Here is a 21,671-nt window from a genome sequence, read left to right as displayed (position 1 = left end):
AGACACACAACAGAGTGGCCCAAAGCCCTTCTTCTTCTTTTTTTTTTTTAATATTTTATTTATTAGAAACAGAGAGAGAGGCAGAGACACAGGCAGAGGGAGAAACAGGCTCCATGCAGGGAGTCTGACGTGGGACTTGATCACGGACCTCCAGGATCATGCCCTGGGCTGAAGGCAGCACTAAACTGCTAAGCCATCAGGGCCACCCCACCCAAAGCCCTTCTTTCCTTCAACTCCTTAAGAGCTCCATGGAGACAATGACCAGAGAAGGGACAAGGACAGAGGAGGCAGGCACGGACGTGAAGGAGACGGTACCAGATGGTCATCCTTCTTTCTAGACACTGAGTAAAGCACTGGTTTACTCAAGAGCTTTTTATTTCCTCTCTGCTGTGTTTTCTGCAAATCCCATGGGTACAGACTGGAAGAAACAGGGTACATCCACCATGCCTTTGGCCAGCTCTCAAACGGGAGGGCGGAAGGCAGAGACCACCACCCAGACCACCCCTAGGGAGCCCACAGTCTTGCCGGAGAGCAGACCACACAAAGTGCTGAACGGTTCAAACAGACAGGAGGTGACCTTAGTCCCACCTTCCTCCTGTACAGGAAGGAAGGGTCTGTACCGGAGGAAGGTGGGACTAAGGTCACCTCCCTGCCAGGGGTCAGGGAAAGCTTCCTGGAGGAGGTGGGAGGGGCCAGGCCCTCAAGACAGGTAAAGAGCAGAGGCGTGGGAGGGAGAAGGCACACTGCTCCAGAGGCCAGACAACTGCATCGGAGCCGCCAGCCCAGTGGGGAGAGGGTGTGAGAAGGCAACAGAAGCCCAAAGCAGATGGGTGTGTGAGAGCTTTGGGGAGGATAGGAAGCTCCTCACATCTCACAGGACCCCACATGGTCCCACTGCCCGGTGGCTCAAGAGAAGGCAGATCACAGACGGGGTCTTCCAGGGCACCCCAGCCCACTGTAGGTTCCATGTTGCACTGCTGGGCCTGGAGGGGTGCGGCCGCTGGGAAGGCCGTCACGCAGGGCTGCGGCCCGCTGGCCAGCAGAGGTGGACTCTGGCACCCGGAATACTCCAGGTGGGGTTTCTTGTGCAGCGGGCGGGCTCATCTCAGAGGCCATCCAGGGCTCGCTGCACCTGGGCGTCCAGGGAGGCAGCCGAGTGGATGGAGACACCAGGGGCCCCGATGCTGGTCTCCCAGCAGTCAAACCCGCAGCTGGTCAGAGCCTGCTTCATGGCCTCTACCTCTGGCTGCTCCAGATCTGGGCAGAGGGAAAGTGGAAAGCAGCAGGTCACCCCACAATCATCTGTGCCCTTAGAGACTGTTCAGCCAGGAAGAGGCCTGGGACCAACCAACCAGGTCTTCCTGTGGGAATGTCGAGCTCTGCACCCTCTTGGTGGTGGGGGGCACTGGGGTGTTGGGTACAGAGCAACCGTTAAAATCACGAGTCACATGGACCTGGCCTTGTCATGGATCAGTCCTGGGGCCTCAGACAAGTGACTTCCCTTCTCTGAGCCTCAGTCTCCTCATCTGGGAATGAGGCTAAGAATCTGTACCCCTCACAGGTCCCTGTGAGGCTCACGCGGGAGAATGCAGGCAAGCCGCCTGGCACAGCGGACACGCCCCAGGAGCCTTCTCTCTCATCACCGTCAGTGGCCATGAACTAGGAGCCCACGGTCAAGGTCGGCCGCTGGCTGTGGCCGACCTCTTGACACCTGGGAGTGCACAGAGAGCCGTGGAAGGGGCTGAGGCCACAGTGGGCTCACTGCAAAGCCACAGCGAATGGGAAGATGAAGGAGGCAAAGGTAAAGAAGGGGAGAGAAAGCCCTTTGTTTTGTAGCAAGGTCAGTCCCTGTCCTGACCACATCAAGAGGTGACAGCAGGGGAGAAGGGGTGAGGCTGACACGAAAGATGACAAAGTCCTGGTTATTTCTCAAGCTCGTGGGAGACTTGGCCGGTAAGGAGGTGGTAGGGACAGCCACCACAATATGAGCCACCACAGCCCAGCCCTGTGCCAGGCTTTCTAAATGTATTTTTCTCCTGGAATCCAGACAGCAATCCCCTAAAGAGAGGTCGGCATCCTCATTTTACCACTGCAGCAACAGAGGCCCAGAGAGGTTAATTAACTTGACCAAGGACACACAGCAGAAGGGAGACTGTCCTCCAGCTTCTTCTTCCTCCCAAGGAAACTGCCCAGGTAGGACCTCTGCATGAGCCTGTGGTGGTGACTGTGCCCCGCCCCCCAAGTACCTGGCCTGAGGAGCGTAATGCCACAGCCACCGCCGCCCGCACCAGTGAGCTTGCTGTGCAGTCCATGGGCCATGGTCACCTGGCACAGCTGGTCCAGCGAGGCATGGCCCACACCAAGGGCATTCAGATGGTGCTGGTTGATGTCGATGAGCTCCTGGAGGAGAAGGTTCAATCTGTTCCCACTTGACATGCCTGAAACCAAGGTCTTGTGCCCACCCCATCCATGTGACAGCCGCTGGTTCGGGACAGCGAATGGCTTACGCAAGCCAGCACTGTGTCCCTCTCCACTGATGAAAGAACCTCTCCTTCCTGCAGGACTCCTGTGGGACTGGGATGGAGCTGGTGGTAAATACATGTTCCAGGCCTGGCCAAAGAAGCCTCTGACCATGGTGATTGGTCAGGGATGGGCCTGTGACCATAGTCCTCCCAGGGTTTTCTCTGCCTCTGCCCTGGAGCTGCTAAAATTGGTTGACTTCAGAGGTAAGCTGCCAGACTTATCTGCCCTGCACATGGTCAGAGATCATATGCAAGATGGAGACTTCGGACTGAGTTGTTTGGTCCCTGGATCCAGCTATGCCTGAAGTTGTTCTTGCCAGTCTTCATAGTTTTGAGCCCATAAATTCCTTTTCTGCTAACACCTGATGTTAATGGATTTCTATCATCTGCAGGAATCTGAAGTAATATGCCATCCTACAGCTGCCTCAGGTGCCCATTTTCAGAATAAGAACTGGTTTTTGGTTCTAACAGGGTCACAAAGTAGGAGAAAGAGCTGTTTTTCAGGTTTCTTTGATCCTGCATAAAATTCCTGTTCTTCTGAGGCTCAAACAAGATGCAGGTTGATGAAATACCAAAACTGACAGCTAACACAGCCCAGGTGCCCCCGACTACATTTATTATACCAGTGTTTGCCAAACACTGTGCTAGATGCTGGGGCTCTAAGAAGAGCATCCAGCTATAGTCCCTGCCAGGCAAGTTAAGAATATGGGATCTGGAGTTGGGGGGGGCCTGGGTTTGAGTCCCAGCTCTGTGACTTCTTGGTCCTGGGGCGAGGTCTTCCATGCTGTGCCTCAGTTTCCCCACCTATAAAACTGGCATTATAAGACGCTCTGTCTCATCACTGTGGGGATGAAACAAGGTGAGTTTTCGCATGATGCCTGGCCTGAGATTAGGGCCCCTGGAAAGTCTGCTGCTATCAGTACTCTTATGGTCACATCACCATCATCCCCATTTTAGGGGACGCTAAGGCTCAAGGAGGAAAGTGACTTGCCTAAGGTCGCTGAGCTGGTAAGGTCCTGAGCCAGCACTGGCAGCTGGGTCTGCCCGATGCAAAGCTCATGTTTACCCTGCCTCCAGGAGCGCCCTTGGCATTCCGGCTGCCACCTACTTCTCACGGTGTGTGGCTTGACAGCACACAGCTCTGCTCTAGGGAACAAGGAGTGCCTGCGTGCCGCGAGGGTTGCCAATCACCGAGCTGTCTGCTGAGGCCCACCTGGTTCTCCTGCCCCAGGCTGTCGGGCAGGCTCGGGTCAGCCCTCCCCTGCAGCCTGCCTCACACACCCCAGCACTTCTGACAAATGAGCAGACAGGCGTGATGGCCTGGTGGCAGCCCTGGGTGCCTTTCCCCAGCCCCAAGGGCTGGATGGGAGGGAAAACTTCTGGGGGCTGCTCTCTATGCCTGAGCGCCAGGTGTCACGTTGCCGAGGCAGGTTTCAGACACCTGTCACATTCTGATCCAAAATCTGTCAAGGATCAGATGACAGGTTGTGACATAGGAGAACAGCTCGCTGGTTTGAGCACAAAGCTGTCCAGGAGCCGAGCTGCACATTTCAGCGGCTGCCACAGCCAAAAATATACACAATGTATAATCAACGTGCTGTTCTGTGGCATTCTCTAGGGGCTCAACAGGGTATATTTTAGGCAGTACTCTATCATTATTAATTTCCTACTCAGGAGTACTGTGTTCCCTCCTTTGTACATGAAAGGAATTGAAGCCAGCCATGCAAATGCTGGGGGACTGGAGGCAGACAGCTATGGAAATGGGGAGGTAAAGCACAGAAACGAGAGAGGGTCACTGCCCTGGCCCGGGTGGGTGGGTGCTCATTAAAGATCTGTTGGCCTAAGAGACAAGCAAGTCATTCAGTTTGATGCCTGGCATGTCAACCTACTAGTTGGTGAACCTTGGAGAAAGTTGCTCCTTAGGCCTCAGTTTTTATATCTGTAAAATGGGGACAGCATACCTACTTCCCAGGGAGAGAATTATAGAGATTAAGAGAGAAATCACTTGTAAGAAGGCTTAGCCTAGGAGCTGCTCTTTAACGTCGACCTGTGTTTGCCAGCCACCAGGACTGTGGGGATAAGCCTGCGCCCTCTGGCTTACTGTGCTGGTGGTTCATCAGGAATGATGGCTGCACGTCACCTCCCAGGCCTTGCTGTGTTAAGACGCTCCAGTGAGACCAGCAGGAGTGAGCCTGGGATCAGATCGTGACCTGATCTAAACCCAAGGTCTCAGCCTCTATACGAGAATTATGCAAAGAGTGGTGGCTCAGGGAACAATCAGGAAAGAATTGTGTTAGAGTATATCTGAGCTGCGGTGCCTGGGTGGCTCCGTTGGTGAAATGTCCCGACTCGTGATTTTGGCTCAGGTCATGATCCCAGGGTCATGGGATCAAACCTCATGTCAGGCTCTGTGCTCAGTGCAGAGTGTGCATGTCCCCCTTCCTCTGCACCTTCCCCACTCCTAAGATAAATACATAAAATATTAAAAAAAAAAAAAGGGACAAATGCAGTCAGCAAAGACAGCAGGAAAAGAGGTGGCCATGCAAGAAATTGCCCCTGGGCCAACAGAAGATGGTGTCAGCACTAGCCCGGTGCTCCTTACAAGCATGAACCCAAACCTGGCCCCTAGCACGCACCAGGCCCTGCCCTCGGTGCTTTGCATGTCCTGGCTCAATGGCTTTGAAACATCTATGAAAAGGCCTAAGAAGGAGGCAGGCTGCTGGCCTTTGTGTGTACAGGAGCCCAGGCCTAGGCCCGGCCTCTGTGCTTCAGCTCGGGGGATCCCAAGGTCAGATGAGCCCCCGTCCCAGACAGTGGTGTGGGCGAGACCCTGCATCCTGCAGAAGGGCTCTTACTTCCAGCACGAGGTAGTGCTCTGGGGCTGGGGCCGAAGCCATCTCCTCCAGTGTCCGCTCGCATTCCAGGGAAATAGCATTTATAGAGGTCAGCAGGGGGGCCACGATCTCAGGGAACTGGAGGGAGAGGAAGCAATGGCCAGTGAGGCCTGGGCTTGGGCAGACACCAGACAGCTGCCGGGCACCAGGAGGAGAGAGGTGTCCCCCCAGGCCCCCACTCTGAGGAAACCGCCTCCCCTACCCTCTGGGTATCTGCCTCGCCTGGCCCCCTGACATAAGTGGGGGATTCTCATCGCCAAGCCAAGGGGTGGGGGGCACACAGCACCTCCCTGCCTGCCAAAACCACCTCCCCTCCCCCGGTCCCCATCACCTATCTCGCCCCCCCCCATGAAGCCCTGGGGCAGAGGGAGAGCTTGAGCCCCCAGACCTGGCTGGCCTGGCCCGGTGAGAACCCCGCCAGTGGTGGCACGGGATGTACCTTAAGTAGCCTGCTCCTGACGCTGGCCACGAGAGCCTTGGTGCTGCGAGGGACTTTGGTGTTGGTCAGCAGGATCTTCAGAGCCGGCAGCCTACAGGGCAAAGCGGGGCCACGGTGCGCTCAGGGCGGAGGCTCGATCCCAAGTGTCACCACCCCCCCCCCGACACCGAGGAGAGAGCGGAGGCCCAGGGAAAGGACATCGGGGGCCAGAGGGATAGCGAGGGGAGCAGGGGGCTCCTGCTGCCAATTGTAGCTGCATCTCCGCTCCAGCCCTCAGGCAGATGGACACTGTTTTCTGGCTCGCCACCCACCCACCTGATTGCAGTTGGGCACCTACTATGCGCCGGGGACACGCAAGGGGGGCCTGGCTTAGCCTGGAGCTGCCAGAAGACGCCAGGTTCACGGGGTTGGAGTTGGCGTCAAAGGAGTTCAAAGGCACGACAGCCAAGAGTATAAGAAGGGGTGGAGGCTCCATCACATGGACCACCTTGGCATGCTGGAGTGGAAGGTTCCAGGGATTTAGGAAGAAAAGTGAGTGGGATGTGGGGCAGAATCTGGCAGAGGGGGTGTGTGCAGGGAGGGAGGGTACCGCGTTAGCGGGTACCGGGGAGGGCGGGCTCGTGCAGGCGTCGGGATCCCAGCACATGGAGCCCATCATGCCCTGCCCAGACCAGCTGCCCTGGCACAGCCAGATGTGGTCAGAGAGAGTCGGTCGTCCCTGCTCAGCTGCCCCAGGTAAGCTGGCTCTGCGGCACGACCCCGCTGCCCTCACCAGCCCTCTGAGCTTTCGGATACCTCCTAAGGTCACAATCCCAATTGTCCCATGGCTAGCGGCCTTTGGAGGCTCGGGGCACCATTTCTGGTCATCCCCAAGCTGCCTGTCAGAGCGCTGTGGGCCGGGGATGGAGGCTGGAGCATCTGGACGAGCTCTGGCCTGAGACAGCTGGAGACAGCAGACCCCCTGATACCTTTATCCGTTTTTCTTTTCACAACCCAAGACTGTAAAATCCAATAGGGCTGAGAAAGGCTGCCAGAAACCTGCTTGATCTCACCGCCCATAAGCCCATGAAATTAATATCGATTCTCAGCCTTGGAGGCTGGCTTTCTTTTTTTTTTTTTTAACTTTACAAAAGATGAACATTCTATTTGGCTTTTCTTTTCCCCTTAAAGACAAGCCGTTCTTCAAAAGGGCAGCGTTCTGGGAGGCCGCATCTTGATCCACTTCGCAAACAATGCATTTTTTTTAATGGAGAAGCACCATACGTCGTCGTTGGGGGGGGGGCGGGGGGGGGAAGGGTTCCTCTTGAAGCCATTGGTGGGATTAATGTGGAGTCTGGCCTCCCGGCTTCTCAGAGAATCCGCCATCTGCTCGCCGTGGCGCCCTGCAGCCAGCACTGAAGGTCGGTCTGCTCTGTGTTCCCATTCATCCGGGCGGGAGGAGTTGGAGTATTGGGTCTTCATCTTCCTTAGATAAGTCCTCTGCAAGCAGGCTTGCTGCCAGCCCCACCGGTCCCACAAACCCCCATGGCTCCTAGGGCATCTAGAGATCACCACCCAGGCTATGCCCTGTTAAGTGCTTGTGCCTGCTAGGCCTGGCTAACTCTCCCATTTTAGGTCATTTCTGCCCTCCCCGGTGTTCACTCTGGCCATCCTGGCCTCCTATTTGCTGTTCAACATGCCAGGGACGCCCCTGCCTCAGGGCCTTTGCACTTGCATTTCCTCTGCCAGGGACCCAGCACCATCCTCAACAGCTCCAGGACTCACTCTAGGGTTTCATCCAGGTCCCTGCTCAGATGTCATTTCATCAGAGGGTCCCCTGGTCATCCATTTGACTGCCTGACAGGCTCTTACAGAGCCATTTGTTGGCTGCCTCCTCCCACAAAATATGAGTTTCATGAAGGCAGGACTTACTCTTCCCTGCTCAGGCCCCAGCACCAAGGATGCGGTATTTGTGGAATTAAATATGGTCAGCAAAGGGCAGAGCACCCTACAGATACTGTTTCTGATTTCATGCTCAGGATTCTCATAATATAAACCAGGAGACATCTGCCTCAGGAAAAGTAACTTATTCAAGAACACCTAGCTCATGAGTGGCAGAGCTGGGCTCAAAACAAGGCCAACAGACCCCAGAGCCTCCGTCTACCACACCACCACCAGCTGGCCTTGGGGCCTCTCCTCCTGCCTCCCACCATCTGGAAAAGCCTGTATCACTCATCTCTCTCAATTCCCCTCCAGTAGAATGTACCTATGTGCCCACACCATGTTTTAGCTGGTCTTCTATCCCTGGGGCCTAGTGCAGTGCTCAGGATACAACTACCTCTCAGGAAACACTAAACGAGATGCCACTGCCCCCATGAAGGACCCCCACATCTGTTGCTGAACTTCTGACACCTCTCACTGCCATCCACAGCAGCTTCAGTACTCCCTGGATGGCTTTGCTCTGAGGATGAGTGACTGCCTTCTTGGATGGACTGTGAGCCCCGTGGGCAAGCCCAGGTCTGACATCTAAGTCCTGACCTTGACTCCTAATGTCACTGCATGGGGCATCAGTCTACTCGGCAGAGGTGGCCCCCTGGGCCCCCGGGCTCCACTGCCCTGCATGCACAGCAGCCAGAGCAAGCTGGTTCTACTCTCCCCGACAGCTCTGCTTCCTCCTCTGTGCAGAGTGGAGGTTGTCATCCAGGGGAGATCTTGGCCCTTTAGGAGACATGTGGCAATGTCTGGAGACAATTCTGGTTGCCACAACTGGGAGATGGGGGAGGTGCTACTGGCATCTTGTGGGTAGAGCTCAGGGATGCTTCTAAATATCCTAGACAAGCTGCATAAGGCAGCTGCCCATCACAAGGAACTATCCAGTTCACGATGTCAATGGTACCAAGGTTAAGAAAAAAAAAAAACCCTAATGCAGAGGCTCAGAAAGGCAGGCTTGGCTCATGGATGCCAACAGAGCTAAGGCAGGAAGATCTCAGAGGTGCAGGTGGAAGCAAGAGTACAGCACCACTATGTCACGCCAGCTCATAGAGCCACTGACAGAGCAGCCCAGTTGGTGAGGGCAGCAGGCTAGAAGCCCATCCACAGTGAAGAGGACTCTCATCACCATGGAAAGGCCACCAGGGTGGGGCAAAGTGCCCTGGGACAAACACCACCACTCAACTTGATCGAGGGCTCAAGGAACTACCAAAAAACACCCACTCCTAGGATCCCTGGGTGGCTCAGCGGTTGAGCATCTGCCTTTGGCTCAGGTCGTGATCCCGGGGTCCTGGAATTGAGTCCCACACCAGGCTCCCCGTAGGGAGCCTGCTTCTCCCTCTGCCTGTGTCTCTGCCTCTCTCTGTGCGTCTTTCATGAATAAATAAAATCTTAAAAAAACACCTGCTCCTGCTTGCAGAAGCACATGAACATGCTTCATTCCCCACAGCCGGCATTTGCACTCCGAGTTCAAAGAGAAATGTTCTATTTTAACATGCACGTTTGTAAGTGCGATTCCTCTGGAGGGAGGGGGTCAAGGAACATGTGAAACGGGCTGAGAAGTCATCACAGGTCGCCCCCGCTTGAGGCTTCTCACAAGCTCTGGAGCCCAGGCTCTGCCCTGAGGGTCTCACTGTGGCAACTCTCATGTTTCCCCACAGGGGCTCTGTGGGAGTGTCTGTTGGCCTTCCCCTACTCCACCCCTACTTCCACGTCCCACCCTGCCGAAACTGTGGCTGAGACTCATTTTTATAGCTGTAGACCCTAAGACAGTGTTGTTAGGAACACAGGAAGACATCAGTTCTTGTTTGCTAAATGACTACATGATCAAATGAATTAAATGAATGAGAAACCAGGGGTCTGGTGGGGATAGTCATGCTCTAGAAGGTGAACGGCATGGCCACGCATGACCTCTCCCTCTAAGCTCTTGGCAATTTAAGGGCCATACACAGAAGTTAAGAACAGGGTGCCCTCCTGGCCCATGGTCTGTGAGGGCCTCATGGGGGAGAGGATGGAAAGCCTGGGGACACCAGGCCCACACATTCCCTCCCCAAGAGGTACAGCCCCCCGCCCAATGGACGTGTTGATGCAGCCAGGAGCCAGGAGGTGCTGCGCCACCCCATAATTACCTCTTTATGAATGAGATCTTTCCTTGTTGGTATCGGAGTGCTCCTCCTAAAGAGAAAAGGCAGTGGGTTGGGGCTGTAGAAAAAGCTATGTAACTTTGCCTCCTGATGGAGAAACCAGGCTGGAGGTGGGGTGAAGGTGTTGGCCCATCCAGTGAACAGACTGAACCCCACCACCAGTCATCCCAGTTTCAGTTACAACAAGATCCAGGAAGGTACAAAGGAACTCCATGCTCTGCCAGGGAGCCTGCCCTCCCCCCAGGCTGTCCAGCCTCATCCACAGGCCATGTGGGGAGGGTGAGCCCGGAACTGTGGCCAGGTCCCCTAAGCCAGTGTCCTTACTGGAGGGCGGCCCGGCTTGTGTGGCTACCAAACACTCCAGCAATGAGTGGCTCTGCAACTTTATCCCAGGGATCCTTGTAAGGTCCCTGAAACTGTGGCTTCCCAGACCCCACCCCAACCCCCCAGAAATTCGGGGTCAGGAGGGGTGAGGCAGGGCCCTGTAATTTCTCCCACCCCTCATCCACCCCAAAAAGGAAAATATTATGTTCTTCAGAATTTGCTGATTTCATTCACCCAAACCAACAGCCTGAGCATCTACAATGATCCTAAGAATTTCTAAAATAATAAAAATAAAGAAAACAAGCCTGAGGCAGCCCCTACCCCAAGTGCTGATGGTGTTGTCCACTCCAGAGGGGTTCCCATGAATCATTCTCTCCCCTTGGAAGGCCCACTTGTTAATTAATTCCAAATCCTCCATGGTCCACCTAAAGAAGACACAGAAGTTCATCCGGACCTTGGTGGAGAGTAAGGGGCCAGGGCCGCTGGTGGTAGCAGGGGGAAGGATCCACAGGTGGAGATCAAAAAAGTCAAAGGGGCTTGGGCCCTTGAACTCAGAAACAGAAAAACACCAGAATCTCTCCACTACCGAATGTGCTAGACCTTCCCTTCCCTCTGAAACCCTCCCACCCGGCACAGTGGAAAGAGACCAGGCTTTGGATGCTCACAGTCCTAGCAGCTGAGGGACTCTGGGCCCATTACCTAAACTAAGCCCCATTGTCCTCATCTGTAGAATGGTCACACCTGTCGAAGCCTAGTTCCAAGTGTATCCAGGGCCAGCGAGGTGGTCCGCAAGCAGTGGGCAGTGTTACTACTGTAACAGACCCCTACATAAGCTCCTGTTCTGGAACGTAGCCTCCTATGAGGAAGAGTGAGCAGAAGCGTGACTTTTCCCAAAGCCCGACTGTTAGGAACGTGAATTCCAGGTGCCCCAGACACTGTTGATGGGTCAAGTGTGCACTGACCACCTCTGGATCTTTCCTGAGCACATGGCCATGCTGCCTTCCTCGGGAGAGGACAGCTTGAGTGAGCAGACCCCAAGCCCATGAGTATCGAACAAGGATACATGGTCAGCCCCTCCCCTGTCCCTGTCTCTCAGCTTTCATTTCCTTTCTGAGGACCGCTTGCCCCCAGGAAACAGGGTGCTGTGGTCCCAAGAATGCCAGGCCCCAGGGCAGAGCTATGCAGCAAGCAGGGACCCAGCCTGCCCCTGACTCTCTGGGCATTTCTGAGCAACGGCGTCACATCCGACCCCATTTTCTGATCTGTAAAACATGGGTAATCATGTCTCCCTCATTGAGGATGTCTGAGATAGTAACACACCAAGTGTTTTGTAAAACGCCGGGGAAACAGTATGGGCTCTAGAAGAAGGCCACCTGGAATTGCAGCTCCAGGATTCATCCCAAGCCCAGTCCAATGCTCATTTGCTGTGAGGTCTTGGGCACACAAGGGCACACATCACCCCCTCTGAGCCTCTTTCCTCACTGGGCAAAAGAGAATTTGATGGCCTCGCCACTCACGTGGTGGCTGAGAGGCTAAACACCATCACCAGGTGCCAAGCACTGTGCTTTTCTCAAATGGCCTGTCTCCGTAATCTGCAAAAAACCCTACAGGGAAGGTACGGTTACTCTCCCTCTCCTACAGAAGAGGAAACTGAGGCTCAGGTGAGTAAAGCAGATCCTAGTGCTATTGACTGCTACATTAGGACCACATCTGTAGGCCGGAGCCCAAGCTCTCAACCACTGAGCTTTATGGTACCAATGAGACTCCCTCAATTGTCCACTATTTACTGAGCATCTACTACATGCCTGTGACTAAGCTCACAGCAGGGAAGGAACCAGATATGGCCCCCAATAGCTTGAGGCTTGGTGTCTTATAGAGAGTGGATGCCTAGAAGCAATCAGCACTTAACGACCAACCTCCAGGAGATGGGTGCAATGCAGGGTGGATGGAGTGCACCCCATCTGGATTGCGGACAGCCTGAGGGACAAAAGGGGGTGGTCAGCAAGGCAAGACATGTGAGGGAGCACTCTAGACTGAGGCGGTATAGCATCTGGAACTGGACAGGAGCTGACCTTCACTGGGAACTGAAAAGTGAATGAGCAGCAGGGCAAAGGGGCAGCTGGGGACCTGGCCTTCTCCAAGGAGAGTCTCCCTCCCCTTCTGTATACTGTTCATCCTTCGGAGGCTCAGATTTCTAACCCTGTCTTCACGGGAGACCAGATTCCAATTCTGTATGATTTGGAAATGCTGGGGCCAGGGCAGGGGCTGGGGCCTGCTCCCATCAAAGGTCAGGGGAAGGAATGACTGGGCCTTCAGGGGAGGCGAGGAACTGGTTATAAGGAAGCAGCGGGGGGAAAGTGCACACACACGTGCACAAGTCACTTGCATCTTCTGAATGGCACAGTCTGCTGGCCCATATACACAAGTCTATTTGGGGGACCCCAGGCATGCAGGCCTTCACCGATGTAGGTTACAATCAGTGATCCGCACACATTAACAAGCATCGTTGTCTCTCGGGATCACTAAATGTCAAGGTTGGAGGGCCCCCCAAAGGACCATCAGGTGCAGTCCCTCGTTTCCAGATGAGGAAACAGAGCCCAGAGAGACAAAGGGGTGGCCCAGTGGCTTACAGCGAGTTAACAGACAAACCCCACTGAAATTCCTGAAAACTGTCACCTTGCACTAGCTGCAGGTGCGTCACTCATTACCTTCTGGATTCTTGCCCTGACAGAAGCCGCCTCTACCCTCACCCCTGCTGCTTCCCTCGTGCACAGAAACTATCCAAAGCGAGCCTGAGGAATGCTGACAGACGCATCACACTGAGAGCCCCCAGATCCGCTGTGGCCACAAGGATTAAAGGGACCTTCAGGCTTAGTCTGAATTCAACTGTATTTTAACCTCCGTGTCTCAGAAGAGAAATCATTGGTCCTGACAGGGTGCCCAGAAGGGCCTGGGCTATCTGAAAACCACAGCACTTTCAGGGCAGAGGAGGGAAACCTCAATTCAAAAGCAAGTTTGGAAAGAGGAATGAGGTCACGAGCTACAGCTTGTGCAACATGTCCTTTGGATCTTGTCTCAGTGGGTGCCCGTCTCGGGCGTGGAGGGCTCTGGGAGGAAACACTCAGCCACATCCAACCTGGCACCCAGCACTGCCTGAGTGGCTTTCTCCTTTGCTGGCTACACAGGGAGGTGGACGAGGCCAGCAGCGCCCCCCTCCTGATGCAGCATGCAGTGGCTACTGACAGCTCCCCAGTGGGAGGGCTCCCCTTAGCCCTAGCAGGGCCCAGGAACAGGCCTCACCGAGAAGCTGCCAGGCTGGATTTTGGACTCGGGGCGGGGCCCGGGACAAACTGCATAACCTCCAATCCTGGGGTGGCTTCTCGAGGTGCGTTCCCCAAGCCACAGAAATGGGTGCCGACAACACTGTCCCAGTGAGCCTCACTGACTCCTGGTGGGGATGGCAGAGGCGATACCCCCTCCCGGAGTGAGGCTGAGAACTCCTACGAAGGGAGATCCCTTAATCTAATAAATACCCTGTGGTGATTTCTTGGCACACTTTACTTTTTCTCCTTCTTCTTTTTTGCATAACTGTCTGGTAGGACCTGTTACAGAGAAGGACACTGGGGTCCCAGGAGGTACAGCGGCATGGCCAAGGTCCCACAGGGAGTTGATGGGAGAAGTAGGCCCCATGGCTTCCTACGTCTGGGCTCAGGTTCTTTCTGCCACACCACAGATACCTGAACCCAAAAGAGGCAAGGTAGGGTGAGGAGTCAGGGAGAAGTGGCTTAGCAAAGGGGCAAAGGGGTCGGGCTCTGGGTCCAGGCCACCTGGGTGGCAAGTCTTGTCCTGCCATCACTAGCTACATAGCCCGGGCCCACACTCTGCCTTGGCTTCCTCATCTGTACAATGGCCACGTGACACCTCTCACCTCACAGGGTGGCAGGGAGTCCTCAGCGAGGGAACACATGCTTGGGTCGTGGCACCCAGGGAGGACTATGACCAAGACAAAGGCAGTGATTACCTGGTAGCGGACTCGCCATTGTTCTGCGGGTTTGGAATCGCCTCACACGCGGTCAGGAGAGCAGCTGCCAGACACACAGAGTAGGCGGCGCTGGAGCCCAGGCCAGCCCCCGTGGGCAGCTCTGACCACACCGTGATATCCAGGCTGGGCAGGGTCCTGAAACACAGTGGGGCACAGAGCATGGCTCCCTTGAAGGGTGGCGAGGTGCCAGCGTCAAACTGGCAGCCATGGTCCAGGACTGGACATTGGCAGGGTCTGACCCCAAGCCTTTGCCCTAGGTATCTGAACTTGGGGACACTTGTCGACCCCAAAAGTGGCCCTATGGGATAGCAGGAAGTCATGGTGAATCAGCTTGGAAACAGGTACCAGAATCACTTATTATTATTATTTTTTAAATTTTTGATACCAGAATCATCTAAAGCATGATGTTCCCTTGTGAACCACCAATCATTTCTCTAAACCCCATCCTGTTCCCTGCAAGAGTGAGGCTCTTCTGTGGCCCTGCTCTGTCTGTATCCCCGCCTGGGAAAGCTCTGTACCGCTTTTTCCCCCAGGCAAATTCCTTCCCATCCTGCAAAACGCTTCTCAAATGCTCCTTCCACTGTGAAGCTTCCCCTGGCCACCTACAGGAGCCATGCCTAGCAACCCTTGACGACCCCCTTTCTCTATTGCTGCCGTATCTAGGCGATGCGTTCTATCAGGCCTCCTTTCTATCACTAGAAAGTTCAGAATCACGGCATCTTGCATGTATTTCTCCCAAGCAAGGACTGTCAAACTTCGTGTTCTGTATTTTCTATTAAGCAATGCTGCTGTCTTCCAAAATGTAAAATGATAATGCCTAATCTGCTTTTCAAACTGCAACCACCCGCCCCACTCAGATCAGGAGGTTCTGAAAGGTGCATTCCTTCCCAGAAGGCGACATGCCCCACTCAAGTTGAAATCCTCTGGTGGGGCAGCCCGGGTGGCTCAGTGGTTTAGCGCTGCCTTCGGCCCAGGGCGTGATCCTGGAGTCCTGGGATGGAGTCCCACATAGGGCTCCCTGCATGGTGCCTGCTTCTCCCTCTGTCTGTGTCTCTGCCTCTCTCTGTCTCTCTCTGTGTCTCCCATAAATTAATAAATAAAATCTTAAAAAAAAAAAAGAAAGAAAGAAAATCTCCTGGTGGACAGCAACAGTTGAGACATTTATGTGTCCTCTGCGCTGTGCCTGGCCCAGGGCCTGCTCAATGCAACTGCTGTCTGAGTAAAGGGGTGCCTCCTGAGGTTTTCCCTTTGGGTCTGGGACCAAAAAAAAAAAAAAAATCACAGTGAAAAATCCCTATGGGCTAGTTATAGAGCTAGGCCCATTTTATATATAATATTTCTAATCCTCCAATAGTTTTCTGATGAAAATAACCTAACAATATCTCGTATTTCTCAGGCAGTGTGCCAGACACAGCACTTTAGATAAATTAACTCACTAACCCTCACAAGAAGCCTAAGAGCCTACCATCCCCATTTTACAGATGAGGAGACTGAGGCCCAGGAAGGGTAAAACCCTCAAGGAAGGTGGTAGGCAGCCGTTGTGGAGTCTGACCCAACCTGACCCAACTCTCCATCACCATGTGACGCTGCCTCAACGGCACTGCCATCCTCTGGGAGCTGGCCTCCCTGAGGGCAGACAGCCCAGATCCTATCTTAAGGGGTGGAGTGGACGCATGCTTCACTTGGCGAATTACAGGGTTTCCCTGGAGCCCACAGGCCATGGAACAGGGCTGCCTCTGTGGACACGGCATGGGAAAAGCCGTGTGGTAGATTCAGGAATCTGGCTTTGGGTCTAGGCCACACACACACCTCTGCTTCCGGCAGATGGACAGGTACAGGTAAAGGAAAGCCAGCACAGCCAGACACTCGGGGTCGGTGCCATCCTTGGGGAAGCCTGCCACCTCCTTCAGCTTCTCCACTTGCTCTGAGGTGGGCGCTGCGGCGTCCCCCGTGGTGTTCCCTGGCTCTGTCACAAACAACATGTGAGGCTGGGTGAGAGGGGTTCAGGCGCTTTCACAGAAAACCGAGCAGTAGTGAGAATCAGAATCTGATGGACATGGATTCATGGCCTGAGCACCAGGACCGCATCTGCTGTTGGTCTTCCGGCTTTGCAGGCACACAGACTTGGGTGTGGGTCCCAACTGTCCCATCTATGGGTGCTCTGGCCTTGAGCACATGCCTTACCCTCTCTGAACCCAGTTTCCCTCATTGGTAAGCAGGAATACCTCCTCTAAGATAAACTGAAATAAAGGATGCAAGACCCTCGGTGTACCTCCTAGTGTGTAATACATGCTCAATTAACGGTAGTCTTGAAACACAGATGCACACAAAGCGAATGCTAGCTCGACTACCCAAAGGTCTGCATTTGACACCTACAGTACAAAACCAAAATGAAAGGAAGCATTAAATTATTCCCTGGGCACCTGGGTGGCTCAGTGGTTGAGCATCTGCCTGTGGCTCAGGTGGTGATCCTGGGGTCCTGGGATCAAGTCCCACACTGTGCTCCTCACAGGGAGCCTGTTTCTCCCTCTGCCTGTGTCTCTGCCTTTCTGCCTGTGTCTCTCATCAATGAATAAATACAATCTTTAAAAATATAAAATTATTCCCCAAATGTGTCCCTCTTTTCAAAACTATTCGTGAGGATGGGACACTCACAACCAGAGAACAGGAAGTGCTGAGATTTGCTTGGACCTCGGGGAGAAGCCCGGGAGCAGTTTCTCTTCCAGTGCACAGAGGAAGCTGGGCCACTGTCTCCCAAGAGCCTGACGAGGCCAAGCAAGCCTGACCAGCTCATCTTTACAAATAGCTCCCTGAGTCCTGGGTCCAGCTGTTAAGGGGACAGAACACTGGGCTTGCTGTACTCATGCTGGGAAACACTAGGGTGGGGACACATGAAACGCTAGGTGTTCCCTGAAATTAGGACACACTAAAAGTGGCCAAGCCAGTTAGCAGACATTTCAGGGCCCTACAGGGGAAATAGAATGACTCATTGAGACTCTGGAGAGTTTAGAAAGACCTGGTTCTGAATCCTTTCTGCATCACTGACAATGCTGTGTGACCTGAGCCGCTTCACCCCTGAACCTCGATTTTCTCATCCATAAAATGGGGATGGGGGGTGCCTGGGTGGCTCAGTCAGTTAAGCGCCTGCCTTTGGCTCAGGTCATGATCCCAGGGTCCTGGGATAGAGCTCCGCATCAGGCTCCCTGCACAGTGGAGAGTCTGCTTCTCCCTTTCCCTCTGTCCCTCCACTTGCTTGTGCTTTCTGTCAAATAAGTAAATAAATAATCTTTTTTTTTTTTTTTTAAAAAAGCAACAACAGGGATAGCTACCACCATCTATGTCCAAGGCGGGCTGGAGAATTCTGAGAATGCCAATGTACATGAGACACTAGTCCAGTGTCTGGCACACATAAAGATGCCCAATGAGACATTCATGGTGGTTGTAACTATTAGGAGGCAACCAAACAACACTGAAAGAAAAAGATGGAAGAGCCTGGCAATCTAGTAGAAAACATGTCTCTGAAAGGCTCATGTTCCATACTCCTTTTCCCCTTGGGGAAATCACTCCCAAGCCCTCACTCATGTCCCGCACTCTGCCAGGCCGGCCCACCTTGCATCCGGCGGGGTCCTCACAGCAACCCTCCCAGGCAACAGGACTCTGCTCAAGGAGGCTCAGGGGGGTTAGTGATCCGTCCAAGCTCACACATGCAGGCGGAGGGGTCTGGGACATGTGCCCACGCCACCTGCCTGCTCCCACCAGTGCTACTGACACACGAAAGCAGCAGCCAGCCTCGAGGGGAGGCCCTGTGCACCAGGGAAAGCAAGGTCTGGATTGCTCTGGATGGCCATTTTCTGAGGCCTGCTCCAAAGCACTACGGGCTCTTCATGGAGGATATTCCTGGAATCACCCAGGGAACTTCTTTCAAAATACACCTGCCTGGGGGTGCCTGGGTGGCTCAGTGGTTGGCTCAGTGGTTGAGCCTTCGGCTCAGGGTGTGATCTCAGGGTCCTGGGATCGAGTTCCACATCAGTTCCACGGGGAGCCTGCTTCTCCCTCTACCTGTGTCTCTGCCTCTCTCTGTCTCTGTCTCTCATGAACAAATAATCTTAAAAAAAAAAATACACCTATCTGGTCCGCTTTCACCACAATCCCCATTCTTTTATTTATTTATTTGTTTGTTTGTTTATTTATTTATATTTTTAACTTAATTTTATTATTTTTTTTAAGATTTTATTTATTTATTCATAAGAGACACAGAAAGAGAGGCACAAACACAGGCAGAGGGAGAAGCAGGCTCCATGCAGGGAGCCTGGAGTGGGACTCAATCCTGGGTCTCCAGGATCACGCCCTGGGCTGAAAGCAGTGCTAAACTGCTGAGCCATCCGGGCTGGTTTTTTTTTGTTTGTTTGTTTGTTTGTTTTTTAGAGATTAACAATTAACAAGTATGTTACTTTTATTTTTAATGATTTTGAATGATACCCAACACCAATCAATATCTTCTTCTCGTCAAAACCATCTTCCATAAGGAAGGCTCCCTTTGTCCACTCAGAGCTTAGGACCCTCTCAGAGGTAACTAATCACCACCGTGTGTACATATGTACTGATACTAAAGCTGGGCCTTTCCTCAGATACACACTATTTGCATCTTGTGGCTTTTCACCCAACAATGGGCCTTGAGGATCAGTCCACCACAGCCCACAGAGACCTAGTGCATCATGTGACACTCATTTTAAAAAAAAGGTAAGTAAAGGTAACTTTACAGGATCAAGAGAGAAAACACTCCTGGAGTGGCTGGTCTCCAGCCCCCTCAGGGATGGCTGAGGATAACTACCCAGCTGTCCCCTTCCCCGTCTGGTCAGAGCCCAGGCTCTTGAACACCTGGTTCCTTCTCACTGCACTTACCCAGAAAGCTTGTGTCCTGCAGCTGAAGCATGGCCACATCCCAGGCCCGCTTGACGCCAATGTTCGGCAAGTTGAGGCACATTTTCCCATTGCTGTGGGGCTGAAGCCGGAGGAATGTTCTCAAGTTCAAGGCCACAGCCAGGGCTATCTGTAGAATAAATGGCAAAAGCAATGAGCATGGGGTAGGGGTGGGGTTGCAAAGACTTTGGCTCCAGTCTTAAAAACAGGGGTTAATGTCAATGTGCTGAGGAGAGAGACCACATACTGGTATACAGGGCATGCCCACCTATGCCCTTGGCAGATGCCTCTGATCAACCTTGGCATGCCCTCCTCCTATGTGGCACAGATGCTACCTATCAGTTAGGATAGTTAACATCTTATACTTGCCCGACCCATGCAAAACCTCAGAGGTCCTCAAAACCAAGGAATGGCTTCCCCACAATCACCATGTTAGCAAGGATAAATATAAGTTAAGAACATAAAGCATGACAGAGCAGAGGAGCGGAAAAAGCATGAGCAATGTGTTCAGACTCAGGTTCATTCCCAGTTCTGCCAAGGTGCAGAGGACCCTGGTCAAGCTACCAATCCTCTCCTAAGCCTCTGCTTCCACATGTGCAAAATGGGATAATCAAAGTTTAACTTCGGGGGCCCTCTTAAGAGTTAAATGAGATAATGCATATCTCAGATTCCTTTGCTGGATCTTACCCATCTTCTCCATTTCTGAATGTTGGGGTGCCCTAGAGCTCAGTGCTCCCATTGAAGCCCACCTTCCAGGTTGACTCATCCCACTGACACAGCTTTTTTTTTTTTAAATTCATAAATCATTTTTTTAAAGATTTTATTTATTTATTTTTAAAGATTTATTTATATATGATAGACATAGAGAGAGAGAGAGAGAGAGAGAGAGAGGCAGAGACACAGGCAGAGGGAGAAGCAGGCCCATGCCGGGAGCCCGACGTGGGACTCGATCCCGGGACTCCAGGATCACGCCCTGGGCCAAAGGCAGACGCTAAACCGCTGAGCCACCCAGGGATCCCTGACACAGCTTTACATTTCAGCTTTGTGCTCTTACTGGGTGAGACCAGAGAAGCACTTTGGTGGGTGTAAGACCCGTCTCTTCCCTGCTGTGTTGCAGAGAAACTGGTCTTCTCTCTCATGTATTCCCAGGCGATGCCTTCAGGCTTCCTTTTAGCTTAGGGTCAGAGAGAAAGGGTGCCCAGTTCTCAGAGGCTCGGGGGGGGGGGGGGGGCTTTACCTTGCCATGGACCACGGCATGCTCTCCATGAAGGATGACTTTCCCTGGGGCGGACACCAGCAGGACTTCTGACAGCATGGCTCCCGAGAACCCTGAAAGACAGAGCCAGAGGGGGATGAAAGGACCCAGATCTTAGAGATATTAGAGATGCCCGTTCAAACTTATCATCTAACAAAAAAGGCAGCTACCATTCAGCACATGCCATGCGCCCCAAAGACTGTGCAGTGCAGCAGCACATTAAACACATCAGGAAGACTCAGGTTCAAACCCCAGCTCTTCCCCTCCCCAGTGAGGTCTTCTTCACCAACTCACTCAAACGGCTAGGCAACTTGGTTTCCTCAGGTTACAGGAGAACGAGAACTGTACTTACCTCGATGGGGTTTGGAAAGGTTACATTAAACAAAGCAAGCGGAACACCTGGCAGCGTCTGGCATATGATCATTCCACTACGGATAGCTATTTATTGCTGGCTCTGTTCTTGGTTCCAGCTTTTATTATCGCTACTGCTGAAGGTGGAGAGTTAAGTGCAATCAGGGGCCCGAAGGAACGCCTCCCTGGACTTTTAGGCTGTTTCCCATGCCTCACGATGCTTTACCATGGGCTGCACAAACAGCTGTCGAGCCCCCTCCTGCGCGCCCACGCCAGCATCTGGGCATCACAGAGTCCTAGAAAGTGACTCGCTCGGTCCACAAGTGTTGTAGATTTTTACACATCAGGCAGAATCACCATCCGTTTAAGGCCTCACGTGCACTACCTTAATACGGTAAGGCCCGAGCCGCACTGTGAGCCGAGTACTACCGTGATTCCCCCGTTTCTTAGCGGGGGAAACTGAGGCAAGGCGCCAGGAAATCCATCCACTTGCTTGCCCGAAGCTCCGGATCACTTCGGATTCGAGCTCGCCCGGCGCTCGGGGCGGACTCCCAGAGTCGGGGAAACTGAGCCAGAGGAGCCAAAAGCGCGGCCCGAGGTCGCGCTGGGGCTCAGCCTCCAACCTCGCGCCGCCGGCCGCGCGAGCCCACGTCCTCACCTGGCCTCAGGTGGTCCTGGGACCCCAAGCCCGAACGGCTCTGGATTTAGTCCCCGAGCACCGCCCCTGTCCGGGGAAATCGTCCTATCTCTCCGCCAATCAGAGCGCTCGAGCCGTTAAGCGATTGGCTTGACCATTGGCCAATAGATGGTCA

At 53.5% G+C, this 21,671-nt stretch overlaps 1 protein-coding gene across 1 annotated transcript; it reads right to left on the bottom strand.

Moving 5' to 3' along the window:
* Nucleotides 1–357: 357 nt before the first annotated feature.
* On the bottom strand, nucleotides 358–21,606 carry MVK (mevalonate kinase). Its single transcript, XM_055322481.1, is given in 12 exon segments — nucleotides 358–1,158; nucleotides 1,160–1,257; nucleotides 2,247–2,400; nucleotides 5,378–5,494; nucleotides 5,856–5,946; nucleotides 9,953–9,998; nucleotides 10,613–10,716; nucleotides 14,313–14,468; nucleotides 16,143–16,299; nucleotides 19,236–19,383; nucleotides 20,491–20,582; nucleotides 21,518–21,606. Coding segments are annotated over 11 exon segments (1,386 nt in total). The 5' UTR covers nucleotides 20,569–20,582; nucleotides 21,518–21,606; the 3' UTR covers nucleotides 358–921.
* Nucleotides 21,607–21,671: the final 65 nt, after the last annotated feature.

This window comes from Nyctereutes procyonoides, unplaced genomic scaffold, assembly GCF_905146905.1.
Source record: "Nyctereutes procyonoides isolate TBG_1078 unplaced genomic scaffold, NYPRO_anot_genome, whole genome shotgun sequence".
Taxonomy (NCBI): Eukaryota; Metazoa; Chordata; class Mammalia; order Carnivora; family Canidae; genus Nyctereutes; species Nyctereutes procyonoides.
The sequence above is the reverse complement of the archived record's forward strand: the minus strand, read 5'-3'. Positions and strand labels throughout refer to the sequence as shown.